General features: G+C 43.8%; 1 protein-coding gene across 1 annotated transcript in view; it reads left to right on the top strand.

Moving 5' to 3' along the window:
* Nucleotides 1-2,946: 2,946 nt before the first annotated feature.
* apba2b (amyloid beta (A4) precursor protein-binding, family A, member 2b) overlaps nt 2,947-20,012 on the top strand; it is a 28,670-nt gene continuing 11,604 nt past the window's right edge. Inside the window, exons 1-6 of the mRNA XM_071528798.1 lie at nt 2,947-3,421; nt 4,100-5,175; nt 9,913-9,993; nt 12,296-12,335; nt 12,899-13,044; nt 17,585-17,620. Of these exons, the coding sequence (XP_071384899.1) occupies nt 2,947-3,421; nt 4,100-5,175; nt 9,913-9,993; nt 12,296-12,335; nt 12,899-13,044; nt 17,585-17,620 (1,854 nt within the window). The remainder of the gene's footprint in view (nt 3,422-4,099; nt 5,176-9,912; nt 9,994-12,295; nt 12,336-12,898; nt 13,045-17,584; nt 17,621-20,012) is intronic.

Here is a 20,012-nt window from a genome sequence, read left to right as displayed (position 1 = left end):
AGGGATGTCTAGACACTAACACAATCCTCTGTGACAATTAATTCTAAATCAGTCAATACATCATGAAAGGAAATCCTAATGGCACTAAACAGGTGGGACAGACCCCCTGTGTGTTCTGTTGTGATAGCATTAACATTCATACACGACTGCATACAAATTCAATAAACACTGTCAAATCTGAAAGAGGAACAATACATTCCAGACAAAGCAGATTTGGAAAAAGCCACCTGGCTAGGGACTCATAGGATTTCCAAATTTACACAGCAGATAGATTGGCGCTCAGGAAAGATTAAAAAAAAAAAAAAAATTAAAAAAACTACTGAAGTGAAATGAAATACAAATCCTGCAGCGTTCGGACAACACCGCATCGCAAAAGCGGGGCTCGTGAATCCAGGAGGCCAACAAAGAGGAGGTCAAAGGGTGTTGTTCCCCCCGGGGAAGCAGTTACCCATAGTTACCAATCCTTACCCTCAGTTACCTCTGGGGGATTGCACAAGGCGTGGCTGGGCCTCTGCTGGAGGATGCTGGGATATAATGATGGAGGAACAGGGAGGGTGGAGCGAGGGAGGTGCATGCTGTGTAGCAGCTGGTGGGGGAAGGGAGGAGCTAGGGGAGACAGGAGGGAGGATGGGACCGTTGTTGCACCAGATCCCAGTGCTATTTTACTACTCATCACAGCTCAGGACTTGGACCTCAGGTAAGAGATTCTGTAGATAACACGGTCTCCTGGATCTGAATCCGAGTCAAATACTTATTGCATTACCCGTTTTTAGCGATAAACAAAGCTGCTTGAGTGTAGTGTGCTTACATTTCATCAAGTGTACAGTATATATATATATGTGTGTGTGTGTGTGTGTAGGTGTGTGTGTGCGGGTGCCTGTGTCTTTGTGTGTATCTGACTGTGTGCATATACAGTATATAAATATATATATGAGTGTCTTCACTAACCTCTGTGCCAGTTCTGTTATGTAATCATGGCAGTTCTGTGCCATGCAGCAACAAGAGCCAGTCAGCCTGATAGATGTGCTGAAGACGGTGCTTTGTGTGCACCTTCAACTTATCCTAGTCCTCTCACTCTGTTTCCTGAGGAACAACCAACTGTGTGTGATGTGTGTGTGTGTGTGTGTGTGTGTGTGTGTGTGTGTGTGTATCTGTGTGTGTGGGAGATGATGTGTTTTTGCCGGCTTGTGCAGGGGTAATTAACCATTGTAATCACTGGTGATGGAAAATGTAATTATGGGGAAGGAAACTGGGGGGAAGCAGCGGCAATACCCCTCTGAGGGCAGTTGTTCATGGCAACTGAAGAAGACGGCACAACAGAGTGGAGACATTGACAAAATGGATGACAGGGCACAGAGGGATGAAAAAAAATACAGAACACATGCTCCAGTCTCTCTCAATCGATTGTTAAAATGCGGTACTTACATCTAATAGTAATGTGCTCTCATGGCACTCATCCTGACATCTGTTTGTGTGTGTGTGTGTGTGTGGATGATTGCTTGCGTGTTTGTGTGTCTGAATGTGTGTGTGTTTCCTTATGCCGTCTGTAATGGGATTCTTTCATGATTTATAGCGCACCCCTCTCTTGTTTGGGTACCGTTTTAATGAGATCTTCATTTGTATCGGGGTTTGCATGCAGAGGCAATCCAAATACTTTCTATCTCTCTGCTCTCACTTCTCACAGTCAAACTGCTGATGGCTGCTCCGTATGTGAATATTACTACTGCTGGAGTGCTTTCTTGTCTCTAAGAGAGGCCATGAAATCATCTGTGACAGTTTAGTCACTGACATTTTAGAGCACCCAATGATTCTATTACACATAGTAAAATTAGGAATTTGTTTCCTCAAGTTCCCTGAGACGAATGCGTACAGTATTTACATTTTGTCCGAGTGTTCGGGCCACACCTGGAGCAGGTAGGGGTTCAGCCTCTCTGAGGTGAATGCTGGCTTTCACAGGGGATCAAACATGTGTCCCTTGGGTTATGAAAGGTCTCATTCTTAGGCCACTCGGCCACTTTTTCATCTTAACAAGAAACATTCTGCTGTCTTCTCACTTTACTACTCAATCAGGTTTTGTATGGGAGTAGAGTTCACTCTCTCCCAGGTGGACCATTCCCTCCCAGCAAGCTACAGATAGATCAATACTAGTCTAGATTGACTGATCGGCTGCAAATCTATCCTGATGTTATCAGTGCATATGTGCAGCACCTATGTGTAGATGACCTTGATTTATCGATTCCTTGTCTGTCAATGTCTCATTAGCTATTTGTGAAGGCGGCGTGCTTAGAAACGCCCTACTCTTCGTCGTGTCGTTTTTTTGTCAGAGTCTTTTGTGCCAGAAGCCTGAGCAAGATATTGAGCCTGGTGTTGTGTAGTTGGAGCTGTAGTTGTGCTAAGTAAGCACATAAGTGCTGCCCTGGATGTGGGTGAAGTAAATGAGCGGCTGTCCTGCTCAGTGGCTGCAATAGATCGGTCTGTCAGGCACCGAAAATATGTTGCAGCTGTATGCAAAGTGTAGAGAGAGAGCAAGAGAGAGAGTGTGTTTGTTTTTGAATGTGTATGTGTGTGTTTCTGGGTTTGTGATTCATCAAGGGAATCTGTGGGTATCAGCCGTTGTAAAAAGTATGGATGGATTTGACAATGGATGTTAACCAGCAGTCTTTCTTGGCCTGTTCAAACACACACACACAATTGTCTTTATATTCAAAGTAGCAAGCCTGCAGGCCTTAGGGTTGAACATTCTATTCTATTCTATTCTATTCTATTCTTATTTTTTTCCTTAGTGTGTGTCTTCCTTACTTTACTATGCCTAAATGGCTAAATATTTCTTAAGGTATGCACCTGTAAAGTTGGATTCACGACTATATTTGTTGTGTTTATGGTTGATTCTGTTCTAAAGCTGTGCCTCTGTGTCTCTGTCTTCCAGGATCAAACCAATAACAATGCATGGCCTGTAAGCAGCCAATCATGGCTCACAGGAAGAGGCCAGGGACCAGCGGGGGAAACAATATGGCCGCTCCAGTCCCCGCCCCCTGTCCCGCCCCTCATCCTACAGAACCACGTGACCTGAAAGCTCTCCCCCCTCGGTCACGCCCGGTCCGCTACCCCAAAGAGTCACATGATCAAAAACCCCTCCCCCGTCCTTGTAAGGCACAATATTCTTCTCCTAAGTCCCAAGACTCGGGTCACAACCAACCAGAAGAGGATTTAGTGGCCGAGGTGGAAGAGACGCACTACTGCAGCCAACCAAACCCAGAGCTGGAAGACCAGCGGCCAGTAACACCCTCTACGCCGGAACATGACCATGTCCAAGAGGAGCACGAGCGGGCGGACTTCCACGGTGGAGCTGACAGCCTGGACGAAGACTCCAGCTCCGACTACATCAACAACACCTCAGAAGAGGAGGAAGACTACGATGACGGTGAGTGGGACGGTAAATCGTTTTGATTGTAACATACAGGGGTGGAAAGAGTACTAAAACATCCTACTCAAATAGAAGTACTGTTACCTTGCTGAAATTTTACTTTAGTAGAGGTAAAATTACCAGTGTAAAGTGTGAGTTCCTTTTTTAGAAAAGACAGCATTGTTACATGTGATCTCGATTCTATCGTGATCTCAACTCTAATCGGATGAGAGGACAGAGTTCAAACTAGATTACAAAATAAAGTGCACAAACAAAGTAAAGCCAGATTTCTGTTCTCTTCTTTGCTGACTCTCACTGCAAATTTACGATGGTCCATTTTCTGATGCTCATGGAGAGCCCACACACTTTATACTATGTAATGGATGTGATTTAAAATGTAGCTAAGTGCAATACTTAACCAAAAACGTACTTAAATAAAAGTAAAATTACAGATTTTTTAAAAAAAATTCAAAAAGTACAAGTACACAAATAAGCTACTCAATTACAGTAACAGGAGTAAATGCGTAACACAACTGTACACAGTGCAGTGGCAGATGAGCGGGAACACAGAGTGACTCTCTAAATGAGCACCAGTGAGACGCTCTGAATGATAATTCTTTGCTTATTTGGATTTCGGATTCGGACAAACCTCAAATATTGAGCAATGTGTTTGTGTGTGATTATGAATACCTCCAGGTCTGGCAGAGGAAGACGAGGGTGTGACTTACTACATCCGCTACTGTCCCGAGGACGACAGCTACCTGGAGGGGATGGACTGCAGCAGCCAGGGAGACTGCAACCACAGCCACAACCACAGCCATGGCCAGGGGGACTGCACCAGCACCGCCCAGCCGGGTGGAGCCCACACCGACGAATGCCAGGAGGCCGTGGAGGAGTGGGTTGAGGAGGCAGAGGGAGATGTGGAGGCGAGGGAGGACGATTGGGTGGAAGACGAGGAGGGGGAAGGGGAGGTGAGGGAAGAGTGGAGAGAGGAGGAGGAGGTGAGGGAAGAGTGGAGAGAGGGAGAAGAGGAGGCGAGGGAGGAGTGGAGAGAGGAGGGGCCAGTCAGAGAGGAGGAGTGGGCGGGGCGAGAGAGGCACAGGGTGGAGGAGTGGGGCGAGGGAGAGGGGGAGGTTCGCTGCGAGGTGGTGGAGCAAGATCCGGATGAACAAATATACAATGGACGGCCGGAACCCATCCTGGACCATCACCACCACCACCACCACCACCATCACCACCAGCCCAACCTACAGGACACTCTGCAACCCCGGCAGGTCACTGGTGAGGAAGAGGAGGAGGCGGAGAGCGAGGAATACTGCCCCAACGAGGAGGAAGATGAGGACGGCGAGGAGGAGGACCGACATGGAAGGGCCTACACTGGAGACTACTACGCCCCGGAGGACAATGGGAACTCAGTGCGGGTCTCTCCGTACCGCGGCCGCAAGGTGCTGGTGGTAGAGGGGGAGACGGGCGAGGAGGCGGAGGAGGACATTGACCAAATTGTCGCCGAGATCAAGATGAGTATGAGCATGGGAAGTCTAAGCAGCGGCACTGACCAGAGCCCAGAGGAACTGGCGCAGGACCCTGTGCCGGGCGACTACCCCCACGCCAAGCCAGACGCGGCGCCTTACCCGCCGCCTCACCACCGCCACGACAGCAGGCCCAAGTCCCTCAACCTGCCTTCCACACGCCACAACAACCCCGACCTCCAGAGGGGCTTCAAAGTGCACCCACGCTCCCCCGAAGACAGGCAGAGATGGTCGCAGGAGCAGGTGAGCTATTTTTGGAAGGGGGAAAGGTTCAGTTCAGTTCAGTACTTTATTATCCCAGATGGAAAACTTGGCTTGCAGTCAGGAGTCAACACAAAATTTACAGTTCAACATCTACCAATACACCTCAGAGGGCATACAAAGAAATGAAACACAAAATCATCAGGTGTGATAACTGCTATAATAGTCACTTACACTTAGTTTTTTCACTTGCTTTATCAGCATCCCTATTGGCTGTGACTTGCTCGGGTCAACAAAGAACATGAAACCAACACACTAAAGATCTTTAAATGAGGAAACAAGAAAATATTTTACCCTGGTGTGTCTCAGAAAGACAAATTTGGTAGAATTTAAGATGTTGTGATTTAAATGGTGCATTCAATGCACAGAAAGGCCCGGATCTACTAAAGATTTGCGCCAGTGCAAAACGAATTGACATAACAAATCTTGTTATCTGATCTAAGACTTTGCACTTGAATCATTTGCGTTTGAAATCATTGGCTGATCTGGTTGTGCTGTTTTTTGCGCTTTGGACTAATTGCAAAGGAATTTGTGGGTGTTCCAAGGCTGAGGCACAAAATAAAGGGAGGACTTTATGGAAATTGGTAGTGGACGTGATTTATCAAGAGCCGGTGGCCTTTATCATCTGATTGTGAATGGAATTTGAAACCTGGGAAAAGCATGTCTTATTACTTTGTGCACAGGATGGCTCCACCGAGGCCAATCTCGGAACCCATCGTCTATCGGGCTGATGACGATTAGACTCTGGGGGCGACGGCCAATATTTCGGGGTTTCCGGTGGAACCAGCGGACATCCGGGCCAAGACTTACTCTTCACACAATACACAAACATCGATACTTTTTGTAGGTGTTTTAGGTCCAGACGACATTTCGGCTATAATCTTTATAAACAGATATCTGCATATGAGACATCGTCTCTCAACTCCAACTCCATTCTCGCGTCTCAAGTTGCTAATCGGACTGTAAACACGGAAGAGGAAGTCTTGGCCCGGATGTCTGCTGGTTCCACCGGAAACCCTGAAATATTGGCCGTCGCCCCCAGAGTCTAATCGTCGTCAGACCGATAGACGATGGGTTCCGAGATTGCACAGAGGCTGGCTCTGACCCTGACTCTGTCTCTGGAACCGGCTCCAAGATCAAAGGGGCACAGTCATCTACAAACATGCAATCATTAGATTGCATCACTATTACAATTCCCATTAGGTTTAAATTAGTATTTTGATTTACAAATGCACCATTTAAACCTCATTGTCAGAGTGGCAGAAAGCACACTCAATATGCAGACTATTACCTAAATATACAAAGATGAAAACTTGCACGCTCTTCTCTCAATTTACCTGCATTATGAGCCAATGTCTCAGCGACATTGCCTTTATGAAAACAATGCAGCTAAAACGTTTGTGCATAATAACTGTCATGACAATGGAGATGTGTGCACAGCTTCTCTAGCTATGTTTAACCGTACACAAGGTATTCAACCCTCCCACACTGGCACATGCGTCTCAGTCTGGGTCTCCTGCAGTTGCTCCTCCAAGGGAGTTAGTGGGTCTTCTTCAGAGGAAACACAACTGGTAGCTCGCGTACAGGCAAGGAGTTTATTGGTGTTTATTGGTGGCAAGCGGTTTGGTAACTCATATCATACCAGCACTTTTTTACCTTTACCAAATTACCCTTCTGGTGCCCAACTGTATTCACTTTATTTGTTATGTTACTGATAAAACATCATTTCTTTCCTGCAGAGAACTCTTTGTATTCTCTGCCACCCACACTTCCAGAAATGTGCTCTTATTTTGTCCATCATTAAGTTGTCGCAAACGGGTGCAAAGTTTGGCCCTTACATTCGCGTAGTCGCACTTCTGCTTAATTATCTGCACCTTTGCTCATTTGCATCCCCTTTAGTAAATACCTTGGTTGTACCAATTTCACCCACAATTACTTTTGCACTGTGCCTAGAATTGCGGCATGTTAGTAGATCTAGCCCAAAAACCTCTGGTTTTCCACACCAGATTGCTAGATCATGAGAAGAAGGATCCAAGCATTTTTTCAGACTTTGATTCTCCCCTCCCTCCAAAAACAGCTTTCAGTGATAAACATACTGGTGACTTTTAAAAGCCAAGATTGGTTGAATCCCCCACTTTAAGCCAGTGAATCAGGGAAGTACTGCACCGCTACTTTATATACAGAGAAAAGCACAAGTACGAAACAGAGGGAAAATAAAAATGCTTAGGGACTGTAGGGAGTGAGCCTGCATGAAGAAAATAGTGCAGACAAAACAGTCAGAGCCTATGCAGAAGATGTATAGCCAGGGTATTTTAAAGCGCCGGAGCAGACTCTTGCCATTGGACATGATTAAAAGGAGATTTGTGGCGAGGAGATAGAGATGAGTTACTGGTGACATGTTGCTTATTGCCATCCAGAGAATAGCTGAAGCCTCCCCCCTCCCTCATGCCACCTTGAGATCTCCCCCTCCTCATCTCTCCCTCTCACAGACCTAGAAACATACATACACACACACACACACACACACACACACACACACACACACACACACACACCCAGGTTCCCCATCTTCTATAAGTCAGATGGTGAGAGGAGGAGAGAGAGTGTCTCCTGCGGGCAGCATGCTGACACACACCTGCTCCACAGTGTGCACATGTGCATGTACATTCTTTGTGTGTGGCACATTGGTAGCAGTGAAGTGGGTCAGACAACAAAATTAGATAAAACTGGAAGCACGTACAGTACGCCGTAGAGTCAGATGATTCGCAGACTCACTCATTTAGTCCTCTGTTATCAGATGAAATGTTCCACCACTGTAAAGTGACCCTTCAATGGACCAGGACAGCAGTGAATTTAATGAAAGCTTTGCTGCTCAAAGATTGTCCTTACTTTGCTGCACACAGTGGACCTAAAATATTGTTGATGTTAGAAGAGCTGCAAAATACAGGGAGCTCAGCACTGCACATGTCGTGCTAGTACGATGTGTTAGAGGAAAGCAGAGTACATTGCACTGTACGCTGTACAAGTATTTTAAGTTTTAAAGGTGCTATGTGCAGCATTTTCACTCATCAGTTAAATTAATTGTGATGCCTTGGTATAATCACTGTAAACAAATGAGACCATGGCCACATTTCCCATAAACCCAATGTGGAGATGATTTATTGACGTTGATGCTATATGTAGCTACGGCTCAGCGATACAGACAAAATTTATGTCAAGATAATTCAAAGAAATTATTTCAATATCGATTTATAACGATATCTGCTAACATATACAAAATCATGTTAACTAATCAAATTGATGTTCATTGCATTGATTTGCATGGTATAAAGCTGGATAAAACTCTACTTTTAAAATAATATTCTCTATTTGTATCTACTATTTGTTTCAGATGGCATTTTTTTGGCATTTGAGATTTTAATTAGTATTTGCTTTTTCTCATTCATTTAGAATTACAGAATTGTGTTTCACGATAGCTCAAAATCATTATTTCTTTATGATATGATTCTATTGAAATATGATATCTGATAATACTAAATTATTAGAGAAGAATAGATTCCAGCAACACTTGCAGTACTGGGAATAAACGTTTATTAATAAAATAAAAATAAATACTAAATTATTGCCCAGCCATTAAAAATGGCTTATTTGATAAAGGTTAAGGCATGTGCAGAGGTTTAACTGGATTCACTGGAGATACAAGGTCTTCCTCTACACGGATGCAGTTTTGTAGAGCGTAAAGGATTAGCATTCCATCCCGCCAAACAACAAAATGAATCTGATTAATTTAATGACTGTTTGCACAACTGAGTCGGGGAACATGCTGAATACTGATCCAGACTTTGGATTCAGCTCTCTATTTGGAAAGAGGGCCAATAATGTCATGTCTGTGGTAATTAATTTCAATTCCAGATGCACAACAGCATGGCCCATTTCTTTGAATTTCACCTTCATACTACTCATTATTAACATGCCAAAGAGGAAGAAGTTTCATTACCAGGAGGATTTCATTTCAACTAGCAATACATTATACAATTTAATGTTATAAGAGTTGTTACAAGAGGGGCTACAAGATGGCTGTCTAGGGGAATTTAGAGAAATGTGTCCTCTCTAACAAAAGGTATAGCCTTCAGCTGCATGTGTATGGAGCCTACGTGTTTGTGATGAGAGACAAGAGAAAAGAAAGGGCTTGCTGGAGGAAGAGTATAAACGGCAGAGCTTACTACTTGTCAGCGTACAGCAGTACCAGTACAAGCACGCTCCACCATGAGCAACCAGCTCCTTCTTTTCTTCTAATGAACAATCCCCCGTTCAGAGTTTTTTTTTATTAGGTTAAGACATCAAACAAAACAAGTCCGCATTCAACAAAACAGGCAGGCTGGGCCAATCTTCATTAGCAGTCCAGAAGATTTGCACATTACAAGCACATGCTCATAGCAGACCAATTCACCTTTGAGTCACATGACTTTTCCACCAATTCAAACATACCCATTCCAAATACCCATTCCAATCAGCCAGCATCAGAAAAAGAAAGAAGAGAAATGGCTGCTTGTGATTGACTTGTGTGCCTGTCAAATCAATTTGTGCTGAATTACTCCTGTTCTATTGTATTTTATTGTATTGTATTATATAGTATTCTGTTCTGCTCTGTTCTGTCCTCTTCTATTCTATTCTATTATATTCTATTCTACTCACACCTGTCCTCTGTTGACTTCCCAGGTGAGCAACGGTGCAGAGCAACCCAGAAAACAGCAGCGCTCCGACCTCAACGTTCCCCTAGAGAACAACAATGTACCAGAGGTAAGATAATATTGGATTTTGTGTTGCAGTGTTCCTTCATTAGCCTTTAGATTTGCACAGCAAGGCCTAGATTTTACATTTTAGACAGATAATATTGTTTATTTGTGTGTGTGTGTGAGAGAGAGAAAGGGAGACTGTCTGAGTAAATGAGTAATTGTGTAATTACAACCTCAGCTCATGTCCTTCTGCTTACGGCGTGATAGCGTACTGGTAACTGAGGAGCGTGTCTCCTTACTGTTTTATGAGAGCCATTTTTCACCCAGATGTCTGCAGTGGATGTTTCCTGTTCAGGCTCCGCCCACACCTCCCTGCCCACGGGCGGAATAAACTCCGGCGAATGTGTCGAATGTGTAGTGAGCAGGTCAGAGGATCCATTAGCAGAGAAGGCAGCAGGATGAGTGTTTGTATCTCAGCAGAACCCACTCAGCCTTCGCTTTCTCTGGTCACATGAGTCACTCCGACACGGCTGCAATTCACAGCTCTCTCTGTAGCCGTCTCCTCTAGCTTCCTCCTCCCTCCTCCGTATCCTTCCTCTTCATCAGTTCCACAGTGGTGTGATCTCTCTACACCTACTGTCGATGTGCCCTCGAGCAAGACACTTGAACCCAAGCGCTCCACTGAAGCTGCTCAGTGTGTGACAATAAAAGACGCGGGATGCTCATGAATGCCAAAATAAAAGAAATTGTAAGAAATACAAATTTGAGGCATTTTAGGCCCCTTGAAGGCAAACATCCTCCCTGCTGAAGCATTCTGGAGCAAGACATTTAATCCCTACCAGCTTCAGGGTGGCTGTTCTGTAGCTGAACCTGCACTCTCACATCCCTGGAGGGAGGGCCAGTGAAAAGAGAACCCAATAAAGTGTCACATTATATGATTATTGATTTCTAATGGGGGATCACTTGTTTCCTGCCTTTTTTGTTCCTGACCACATCCCTGATTCTGCTCCCTTTCAAATTTACTCATCTCTGCCAGCGATTCAGCCTTCCCCACATCCAATCTGCAAGATTGGATGTGGGGAAGCAAGACATTAAAAGACATTAAAAGAAGATATGTAAATATTACATTTATCACGTGAGGTGTCATTGATCTTCTAAGGTGGTGGTTCCCAAACTTTTTCTGTCAGGCCCCCCTTTTATGATATAGGAACATTTCTGCCCCCCCCCCCTGCTGCAGCCTTCCATCTTAGTTGTGAATTAATTGCACTATGACATATAAACTCTCGGTTGTTCAGTTTTCAGTTTGTTTTACTGAAAAGAATAAATAAAATCAACTTCCAAAAACATTTGATAGTATAGATTGCTTTCAGTCAGTGCTTTCCGACATATTTCTTGTAAACATGCTTGAATATATTTTAACAGTTAACTTCAAATGTTTAAACTGAACTTAGGCACAGTGCAACAACTTAGGTTTCCCCACTTTTAACAGCAGGTGTTCTCAAACTGAATTAGTGTGCAAGAAAAAAACAAATCCTACATATCAAACAATGACTTATGTCGGCTTACTGTCTCATCATACTTATTTACTTTACCTTCTTATCTGTCGTTGTGGTCGCGTTGTCGGCTGCGCTCACATTGCGGAGCGGTTTCCGCCTGAAATCTGCGTCCCGCGACCCGCCTCGCTTTGTAAAAAGTGGCAGAAACAAAGCGGAGCAGTGACGCATTCCGCGTGGATCTGCGCAACCATCCACGGCGGAAAAATCTGCGATCTGCCGCGGAGCTGGAAGGTGCGAGTGCGGAATCCGCTCCCTTCCATAGGAAATAATGGCGTTTTGAGCGGAAACCGCTCCGCAATGTGAACACAATGTGGGAGGGTATTATGTCGTGCCCCCCCTGTAGTTCCTTTGTTCCCACCCTAGGGGGCGCGCCCCCCAGTTTGGGAACCTCTGTTCTAAGCCATGTGAAGGTGTTTGTTTTACATCTCAGCAGTCCAGAAGACTCACATTTTACCTGACAATCAAGCCAAAGTTGCCGCCAAGTTTCATTAGCTTGGATTAGTCGTGAAAACACAAAACCATGTTTCCGGTAACAAGGTGGATTTATGTATTATATGTTAAGGAAAGCAGCAATTCTTTGCCTAATGTCACAGCTTAAATTGACAGTCATTGGAGTTTTAACTTTGACAAACCTCACAAGCAGAACGAAGCCTTGAGTTTCACCTGTGTTGTCATGTTTGTCATCTGTTGTATGTTCTTAATTGGTTTCTTTGCTGTGGGAGACAATGGGGAGTGTAGAAACATGCTGAGTTCACTGTAAGCCTGTTCTCAGAGCTTCATCCATCATCATCGCCTGTTTTTGTTTTCCAGCCAACAAAGAAGGCTGCATCGTTCCCCAGCTTCGTTGATGGTAAGTTAATCCGTCCCTACACCTGTTTGGTGATGAAATCAAAATATCCAAATTGCATGGAATGATTCCAAGGATTTCTTTGCTCTCAGTCTGGCCCATTACAGCTTTGATATGAGTCTTCCAGCGCTTTCTCTCTCTGTGCCTGAGAGCTGTCTCTGGGCAGATGCTAGACCTAATGATGTGAGAGAACAGAGGCTTAGCTGCCTCTCTGTTCCTCAGATCATGACAGTGCATTGTGTCCCTGAGTGGGTGTCTTAGAGTCCACATCTACATATCACAGAAGCAGATTAATCTCAGCCCTCCCTCCCGCCTGCACTGCACCTTCCTCAGCTCCCAGCTCTCACACACTACCAGCGGCCATCTTGCTTCTCAATCCCTCCCAACCTGTTCCCAGTGTCTCCCATGAAGCACAGTGTTCGGCTCTATTTATCCACACAGCACATTTACTGCGGTGATTACAATGCCCTCTCCACCCTGTACCCGTTACCCTCAACCTAACAGCTCTCTGTCCTTCTCCCTTTCTCCCCATTAATCACCCTGTTTTCTTCCTCTCCCTGGCCCAGTCCCAGGCCCCTGTGAGCCGGAGGACCTGATTGATGGGATTATCTTTGCTGCTAACTACCTGGGCTCCACTCAGCTGCTGTCCGAGAGGAACCCCTCCAAGAACATACGCATGATGCAGGCCCAGGAAGCTGTCAGCAGGGTCAAGGTACTCAAAAACACTGCACTGACACACAGACACATACACACATGCCCACACACACGTTGTGTGTTTTGTTTTTGGCCTGAACATTTCTAAAGGAAGCCAGAATCATGCCTGGCAACATACTTCTGCTCTCTAGCTGTTTAAATTCGCAATGAAACTGCATTTTGAGAGCATCTTTTAATTTGATATATTTCCTGTTGAAACAGGATATCATGGTGGGACATAACGCAGGGAGGGATCATTCAAAAGTGTAAAGCAATGGGATATATAGGGATAGTTAGGGAGAGAGAGGCAGTTCTATTTGATGGGATGGTCAGAGGGGCGGGATTGTTCAAAAATCTGTGATGGTTTTATTGGTTGGAATTTGTATGTACACAAGTCACTGCTAAAGATTTTGCATTTTCCAGGAAGTAAAAGTCATTTGATTTTGATATAACAATACAATAAAATATATATTTTTGTCATTTTTGGGGCATAAATTGTTAAATAGGTGTATGGTATCTTAGTTAGAATTAGCTAAACAGGCAAAAAAGTCATTTTCCATATCAGTGTGACTAAAATGAATAAGCTGTCATTTTCCCATTCTGCTGTTATGTTTCTCTGGTAGAGTTACATACATTTAGATCAGGCTCTTTGGCAGCCCTTGGCAATATTCAGCAGATTCTAAAGGCGAGCTGATTCTCAGCTCGCCTTTAGAGGATTCTGAGTTCTTGTGCCACGTTGTGTTTGTTTACACCGCAGGAGACGGCGTCCAATCAGCACTGTTGGTTTGCTGTCCTGTTCTGTATGAATGCAAGAGCATTTTTATATGATAGCAGTTCCTTCTCTTCTCCCCAGAGGGCCAGTGTAATGCTACAGTCCCCTCGTTGTTGTTTAGGCCCCATTGGTAACGCTCTGTCATAACACATCCCTGCAGAGGAAATATGTCCAGCAGCTTTACATGGCTAATATGTTTGATCGTTTTAGTCATACAGTATCTGAATACATTTCTCACATTACTGTACATATCCTGCAGGGAGAAATAGATGTCGCTGCCTTTAAGCCATTTGCACAGACTCAAGCGAACAAGTGAAACTGTAGAGAGGCGGTAGGAAGCATCTGCTGTTTCATCAGACAGCAATACTGTCCCTGTGAATACTGTTTTATCATTGCCGCTTAATAGTTATGAGGTATTTTTAGTTAAACTCAGGTCCAGATTGCTCCTTATTAAATGTTTATGGACATCAGTACTGTTTGTGTCTACAGCAAAGCAGTTACAGTTGTATATTAGGCATGAGTGGTCTGTCAGGACAGCTAAAGAACTTGGCCAGATGGGGCTGTGATGTATGTGTTTGACACAGCCGGCTGGGTAATGGGACTGCTGGCATGCAGACCTTATATTTCCCTTGCTGACACTCGTTCCCTGCTGCTCACTAATACGGTTCTGACCATGATGTTCCAGCACGGTTTCAATGAAATCTCATGGATGGTACCAGTGCAGTGCAGTGGAGCTCAACACATATTACTTTTGATTAGCTTGATTGTTTCGCTCATCACTGTTAACCACCTACAGCGCATGTGTTCAGCAGGGATATTCCAAACAGCTGTCCAGCATTTCCCTCTCTGCAGAAAAGCCAGGCTTTCAACTAGCTGGTGTCTGATTGCTTTTGACATTTGGCCATGGATACACCCAGTGTCCTCCTGCCAGCTATCATTTGTGATCACAAAACGTTATGCCATGTCATAAAATGTTGGACTTGTTGTGTGGTTGTGGTCATGAAAGTATATATCGCCACATGATGACTTGATGAAATGGTGATGTGTTTTTTTTATCCAGACACAGTCTCTTTTAGCTCCCTCTCATGTCAACACGAGCTTGGCTGCGTTTCTAAATATTAAATGACCTGCCCTGTAGTGGTCCACTGCTGCTCTAACACGAGTCTGCTTTTAGGAAGACACACGCTGTAATGAGGCTTGCTACTGAGGAGACGGATGCATGTGACAGTGGTCGCTCAGTGGGATAGGTCAGCAATTACAGAGATGCACAGAGAGAGTATGTATATGTGTAGCTCAAAATGTCAGGTCAGGTTCCTTTTCAGTTTTGTGCATTATACTTCCTAACATACAGTGTGGCAAGCAAGCAAACAGCGGAACAGCATGAAAAAGTAAATAGCAGTCCATAGTTTCAGTGAATCAATCCACTTTAACAGCCTGTGTCAGCCAATACTGTTGTTTTGGCCTCAAAAATTAGTTGCGTTGTTTATCTTCAGTGACATTTGGCAGGTGCACCTCACCTCCAAACTGGACTAATACTTACTGTATTCCTGTATTCCCTGACCACATCACTACCCTACAATTAATAAACCTGTAGGCTAGCTACAGTTTGGTGGAGTGGTTAGTAGAATAACTTGCAGGTGGACCGATTCCACCAAATAATTTATGGTGTATATTAAGTCAGAATTTATAAATAGTACTTTTTAGAGCATTACACTGTATTATGATAAAGAAGAAAGTCATACAAGTTTTTCGAATTATGATTTAGATACTAATTTTCCTGGAAAAAGACTCAGGAAAAGAGCGCTAAATCAAGTTAATGCCACAATGGAAGCTGACTGGTTTCTGTTTTGTACCTCAGTGACACAGTTCGGATCACGTCAAGACATTTTCCAGAGTGATGTCGTAAACTGTTTCCTTGCACTATGTTAGGAGGTGGTGTTATGACACCGAGATACACTCCCTAGTCCCCTGTCCTTCTGTCTGCCTCAGCAGCCATAAGACTCAGGTGACTTGAAGTTGGCCTGTGGCCAGCCTTCACCCTCTGGCCTGCTGGCTTGTCTCAGTCTAAAAGCCCTCCTCACCAGAATGAGGATGTTGGCTAGCACCGTTTCACACTTCTCCAATCTGTGTTTTTTCTCTCTCATGCACACTTTCCCTTCCTACAAAAAGTCTTATGAGTATGAAACCATGGCAACAGTTAGCTATCACCTTTTTGTGTTTTTTGTTCCTTGGTTTAGGTCCATTGAACAAGAAGTTGCTCATTCTGTCTTTTATTTGTCCCTCATGTGTGATTGAACAGATTGATCGTACGGCAATTGACATTTAATCTCTGATATTGAAATTGACACTTTAATCTTTGTCTGCACACAAAGCACAACTGCAGTACTGTGCAATCGCGTCCTTATATTTGCTCCAAATCGACCCAGACAGACGTGCACACACAGCCACGGGAAAGCAAAGATGTTGTCCTTGGCATTTAGACCCCGTAGTGCTGAACTGAGTGAAAGGGAACACAGTATGCCAGGTAACAAGCCTGTATAGTTTATTTATGCAGATCTTTTCAGCGTGATGCTCACTCCTTTTGATGTAATATTTATGCAGCTTCATCGCCCACTCACTCTTTCCTCCTGTCTATCTCCTCTCTCCTCGGCTCCTCCTCAGCAGAGCGCTAGATGCTGCTGAAAGGCTCAGATGTCTGCTGATCATGGAGGAGAAAACCCTCAAAAGACTCCTCGTCCCTTTGGGGCATTTTTTCTCTGCTCTCCCACCCACATTGTCTCGCTGGTTACTCGGCACATCCAGTCTGACACTGGGAAATGTACCTGAGGTCAGGATCATTCTCCATAGAGAGAGGGGCAGCAGCTCAGTTTGAACCTGACACAGCGGGACTACCCAGCCCAACGTCTAAAGATTACCATCATCAGTACAGAAGTTCAACAACTGTAGGACCCGCACCGAGACTGGAATTACTTATGAACTAAGCAAGCACGCTGCTTGTGTAAAACACCGCTCCCATCTTGATCCAGGTTGTTCAATTCCGAAAGTCGTGACTAGACCTTGTAATTTTTCGATGCTGCCCCAAGGACAAACCCCGAGTGCACAGTTTAAATCCTCGCTCTGAGCTCCATCCCCTCCCCTGCCTCTCTGAGTTCTGTTGATTGTTTTCCACAGCAAGTCTTTTCTGGTAATAGCGTTTAGACTGTGACACAAACATGGACGCTGATAAGAATAGTCTCCGATGGGACGTCTGTAATGCTTTTAGACGAGGGAGGCTTTTCATCTGTCCCCTTGTTAGTAAATGAAAACCTCTGCACATGTAACCAAAGACCCCTCAGATCAGGATGTTGAACTGATATGAAGAAATAAACACCTACAGCTTTATTTAGATGTCAAGAACACAGGAAAGGTGTCAGTTCATCTTTGCACGCTTTTTGATTTGTTGTGCTTAAAGGAAAAAAGAGCAATTATTACCCTCTGTAATTGCTGTTTTGATTTGTATCTGACAACCAACACGGCTGTGCCATCGCTATCTCCGCAAACACACACACACACACACACCTGCTCTCTCACTCTCTTTCTCTTTCTGTCTCTCTCTTTCTCTCTCTTTCTGAGACCAACGATAGCACACCTGCTGTTTGGTTTGGGGTTTTACTGTCTTACTTTCTTTTCTTTACCTTCTTTATTTCCTCCTCCTCCTCTTCCTCCTCTTCCTCCTGTTTTTGGTGCTCCTGTATCTGCTGACCCTGTCCCGTCCCAACGCCTGCCTGCCTGCCTGCCTGCCTGCCAGAGGGTTCAGAAGGCTGCCAAAATCAAGAAAAAGGCGGTGTGTAAAAATCAGATCGAAAGGAAGACCTATGGCCACCCGCACTCCACCCTCACTTTTCCTTTCTCATTTCACTTGTGTGTGTGTGTGTGTGTGTGTGTGTTTCTGTGTATCCTGTCCCGTCTTCCTCTCGCACACTAGACACATTCATACATCAGTTGAATGTAGAAATATAATTCTTGGTTGATTGACTTGTACAGTGTTTTAAGGCGTTGGCCGACTTTGAAGCCAAATTTATCTTAGTCCATATTGCAGTCAGTGTACACAGAGCGCAATATCTTCACACTCAAAACCACATCGACATGACTTTATATGCAACCACTGTGACCATAAGGTGGCAGGAGAAGATTAGTCATCAGGACACCATGGGTGAATCTCTAGACTGTATTACAGAGCCTTGCAAAAGTATTCAGACCCCTTGACTTTTTGCACATTTTATTGTGCTATTAAGTTAATGCAAAAAAAAAATTATTCAGGATTTCTTCTGAGTTCTGTGCAAAGCACTCTGTTCTATCAAAGTGAAAATAAATTGGTAGAAATGTATGTGAAAGAAATCTATTTTGCACAAGTATTCAAACCCTTTGCTTAGTTTGGGCTAAACTGCCATACTAGCAAAAAAAATTGCTCAGCATTTGAAATCATCAGTTACTCAGATGTCATATGTACTGGTTGTGAACAATATTCTTTTTAATTTGTCTTTCTTGCTAACAAAGCTGAGGCCAGGTGCCTTCACTAAAGCTTAATGGGACAGAATGGGATTTTAGGGTGCAGGGTGGACTCTCCATCAGAATTCTGAAGCACAGTATGGGATACATGGTTCATTTATGGTTACAGTCCAGTCCTAATGATGTACTTATAAAGGTGTAACAACACAGTGTAAGTACAAAATGTAGAAAGGCTACGTACTAAAATAAGTAGTTCTAGTACATCAGTGTTGTGAGTGAGTGTAAAAGTGTTCTACTATTTTCTCCTGTAATTGAGCGCTAGATGTATCTCTATTTGAAACAATCTTTTTCAAGAGAATGCACTTACAACTCACAAATACGCCATTTGTACGAGAGTCCATATTAACACTGTAAAGAAATGTTAATGTAAATTAAAAAGAGACACAACACTGTTTAAGTCAAGAACACAGTGGGAAATGTCAGCACATCACTCAACCCAATGCAAAATGTATGTCAGGTGCTAGAACTCTTTTTGTAAACACTTATTTTTTGGACACTTTGCACTTACATTGTTGCTACACCCTGGTGAGTTTAATTATGTATTGGGGAGATTTTCATTCAGTACAAGCACAGTATTTTTGGTTGATTACAACACTTCCATGGATTTTTTTTTTTTTTTTATTCCATCTTCGTATCTCACTTTTCTACACTCCACTGATGCTGAGATACAGTGTAGAAAAGGATCATCTGTAAAAAACTCCGCTCTGTCTGCATTTTGTGCTTGATGATATGAGTAAGGAGAGCTTAAAGAAAAAATCCACCCTAAACAGTTTAAAGAACAGATATTGGTGATGTAGCTTCCATTTCTGGTCCCTTTTTGCTGTTTGGTGGTGTATTTTTCTTATTCCTGCGGATAACTGGCCAAGTGTAGATAACGTGAAGTCGTGTTTGGATATTTCCAGCACAGCTACAGTGGAGTTTGGCAGGAAATATCAGTGGTGAACATCAGGTTTTGGTGTCAGTCTCTCAGAATTAAAGAGAAAGGGCTTCTTTCTAGACTCACCATTTTGCACCAGTGTTCAACAATCATACAAGGAGAAATTCATTGTAGAAGAGGAAGAGATATTGATTTCTCCACTGACAGAAGCCTCAATAGACCAGAATGCAATGCAGCCATGACACATGTTGCATTTTGAGTAAGGGCCGTGGCCGCGATCATAGACAAGCCCCCGTGTTCACAAAATAGTTGGCTGGCTGGCTATATTTCTATGCCCATTTGCCCACATTTGATTAAAAACAAGTTCACATTCCTTCTTCGGGGGTTGTCGAAAGGCATTCTGGGAAACTTCTACTTCTGAAGTAGAAGTAGACTAGGCAAGTTGAGGGAAAGTGGGTCCACCAAAAAAGTTAATTACAACACTTCATCAGAAAATAACTCATGGAATGCATTGAACATCATAAAAATATAATATCTTGCAGTGTAAAAGTATCTGAGGGTGGATTTTTCCTTTAATGAGTTTCATCCCATGGCTGTCTACTCTGTATCAGTAAGAACTGGATTGTGCTATTCTGCAGCTCCTGTGTTGCGCTTGTAGAAACCCTCGGTGAAAAAAAAACATGAAGACCATAGACTACACACAGGAGGGGAAAAAAATGTTATTCCTCACATTGTCATACGCTTCATAGGAGTAAAAAAGGAAGTACTAATGAATGTTATTAACCACACC

Source organism: Centroberyx affinis, unplaced genomic scaffold (assembly GCF_046629955.1).
Source record: "Centroberyx affinis isolate AG114_WGS23_722 - 3 ecotype Tasmania unplaced genomic scaffold, CSIRO-AGI_Caff_v1 ptg001726l_1, whole genome shotgun sequence".
NCBI lineage: Eukaryota > Metazoa > Chordata > Actinopteri > Beryciformes > Berycidae > Centroberyx > Centroberyx affinis.
Note: the sequence above shows the minus strand (reverse complement) of the source record. Positions and strands in the feature narration are given on the sequence as shown.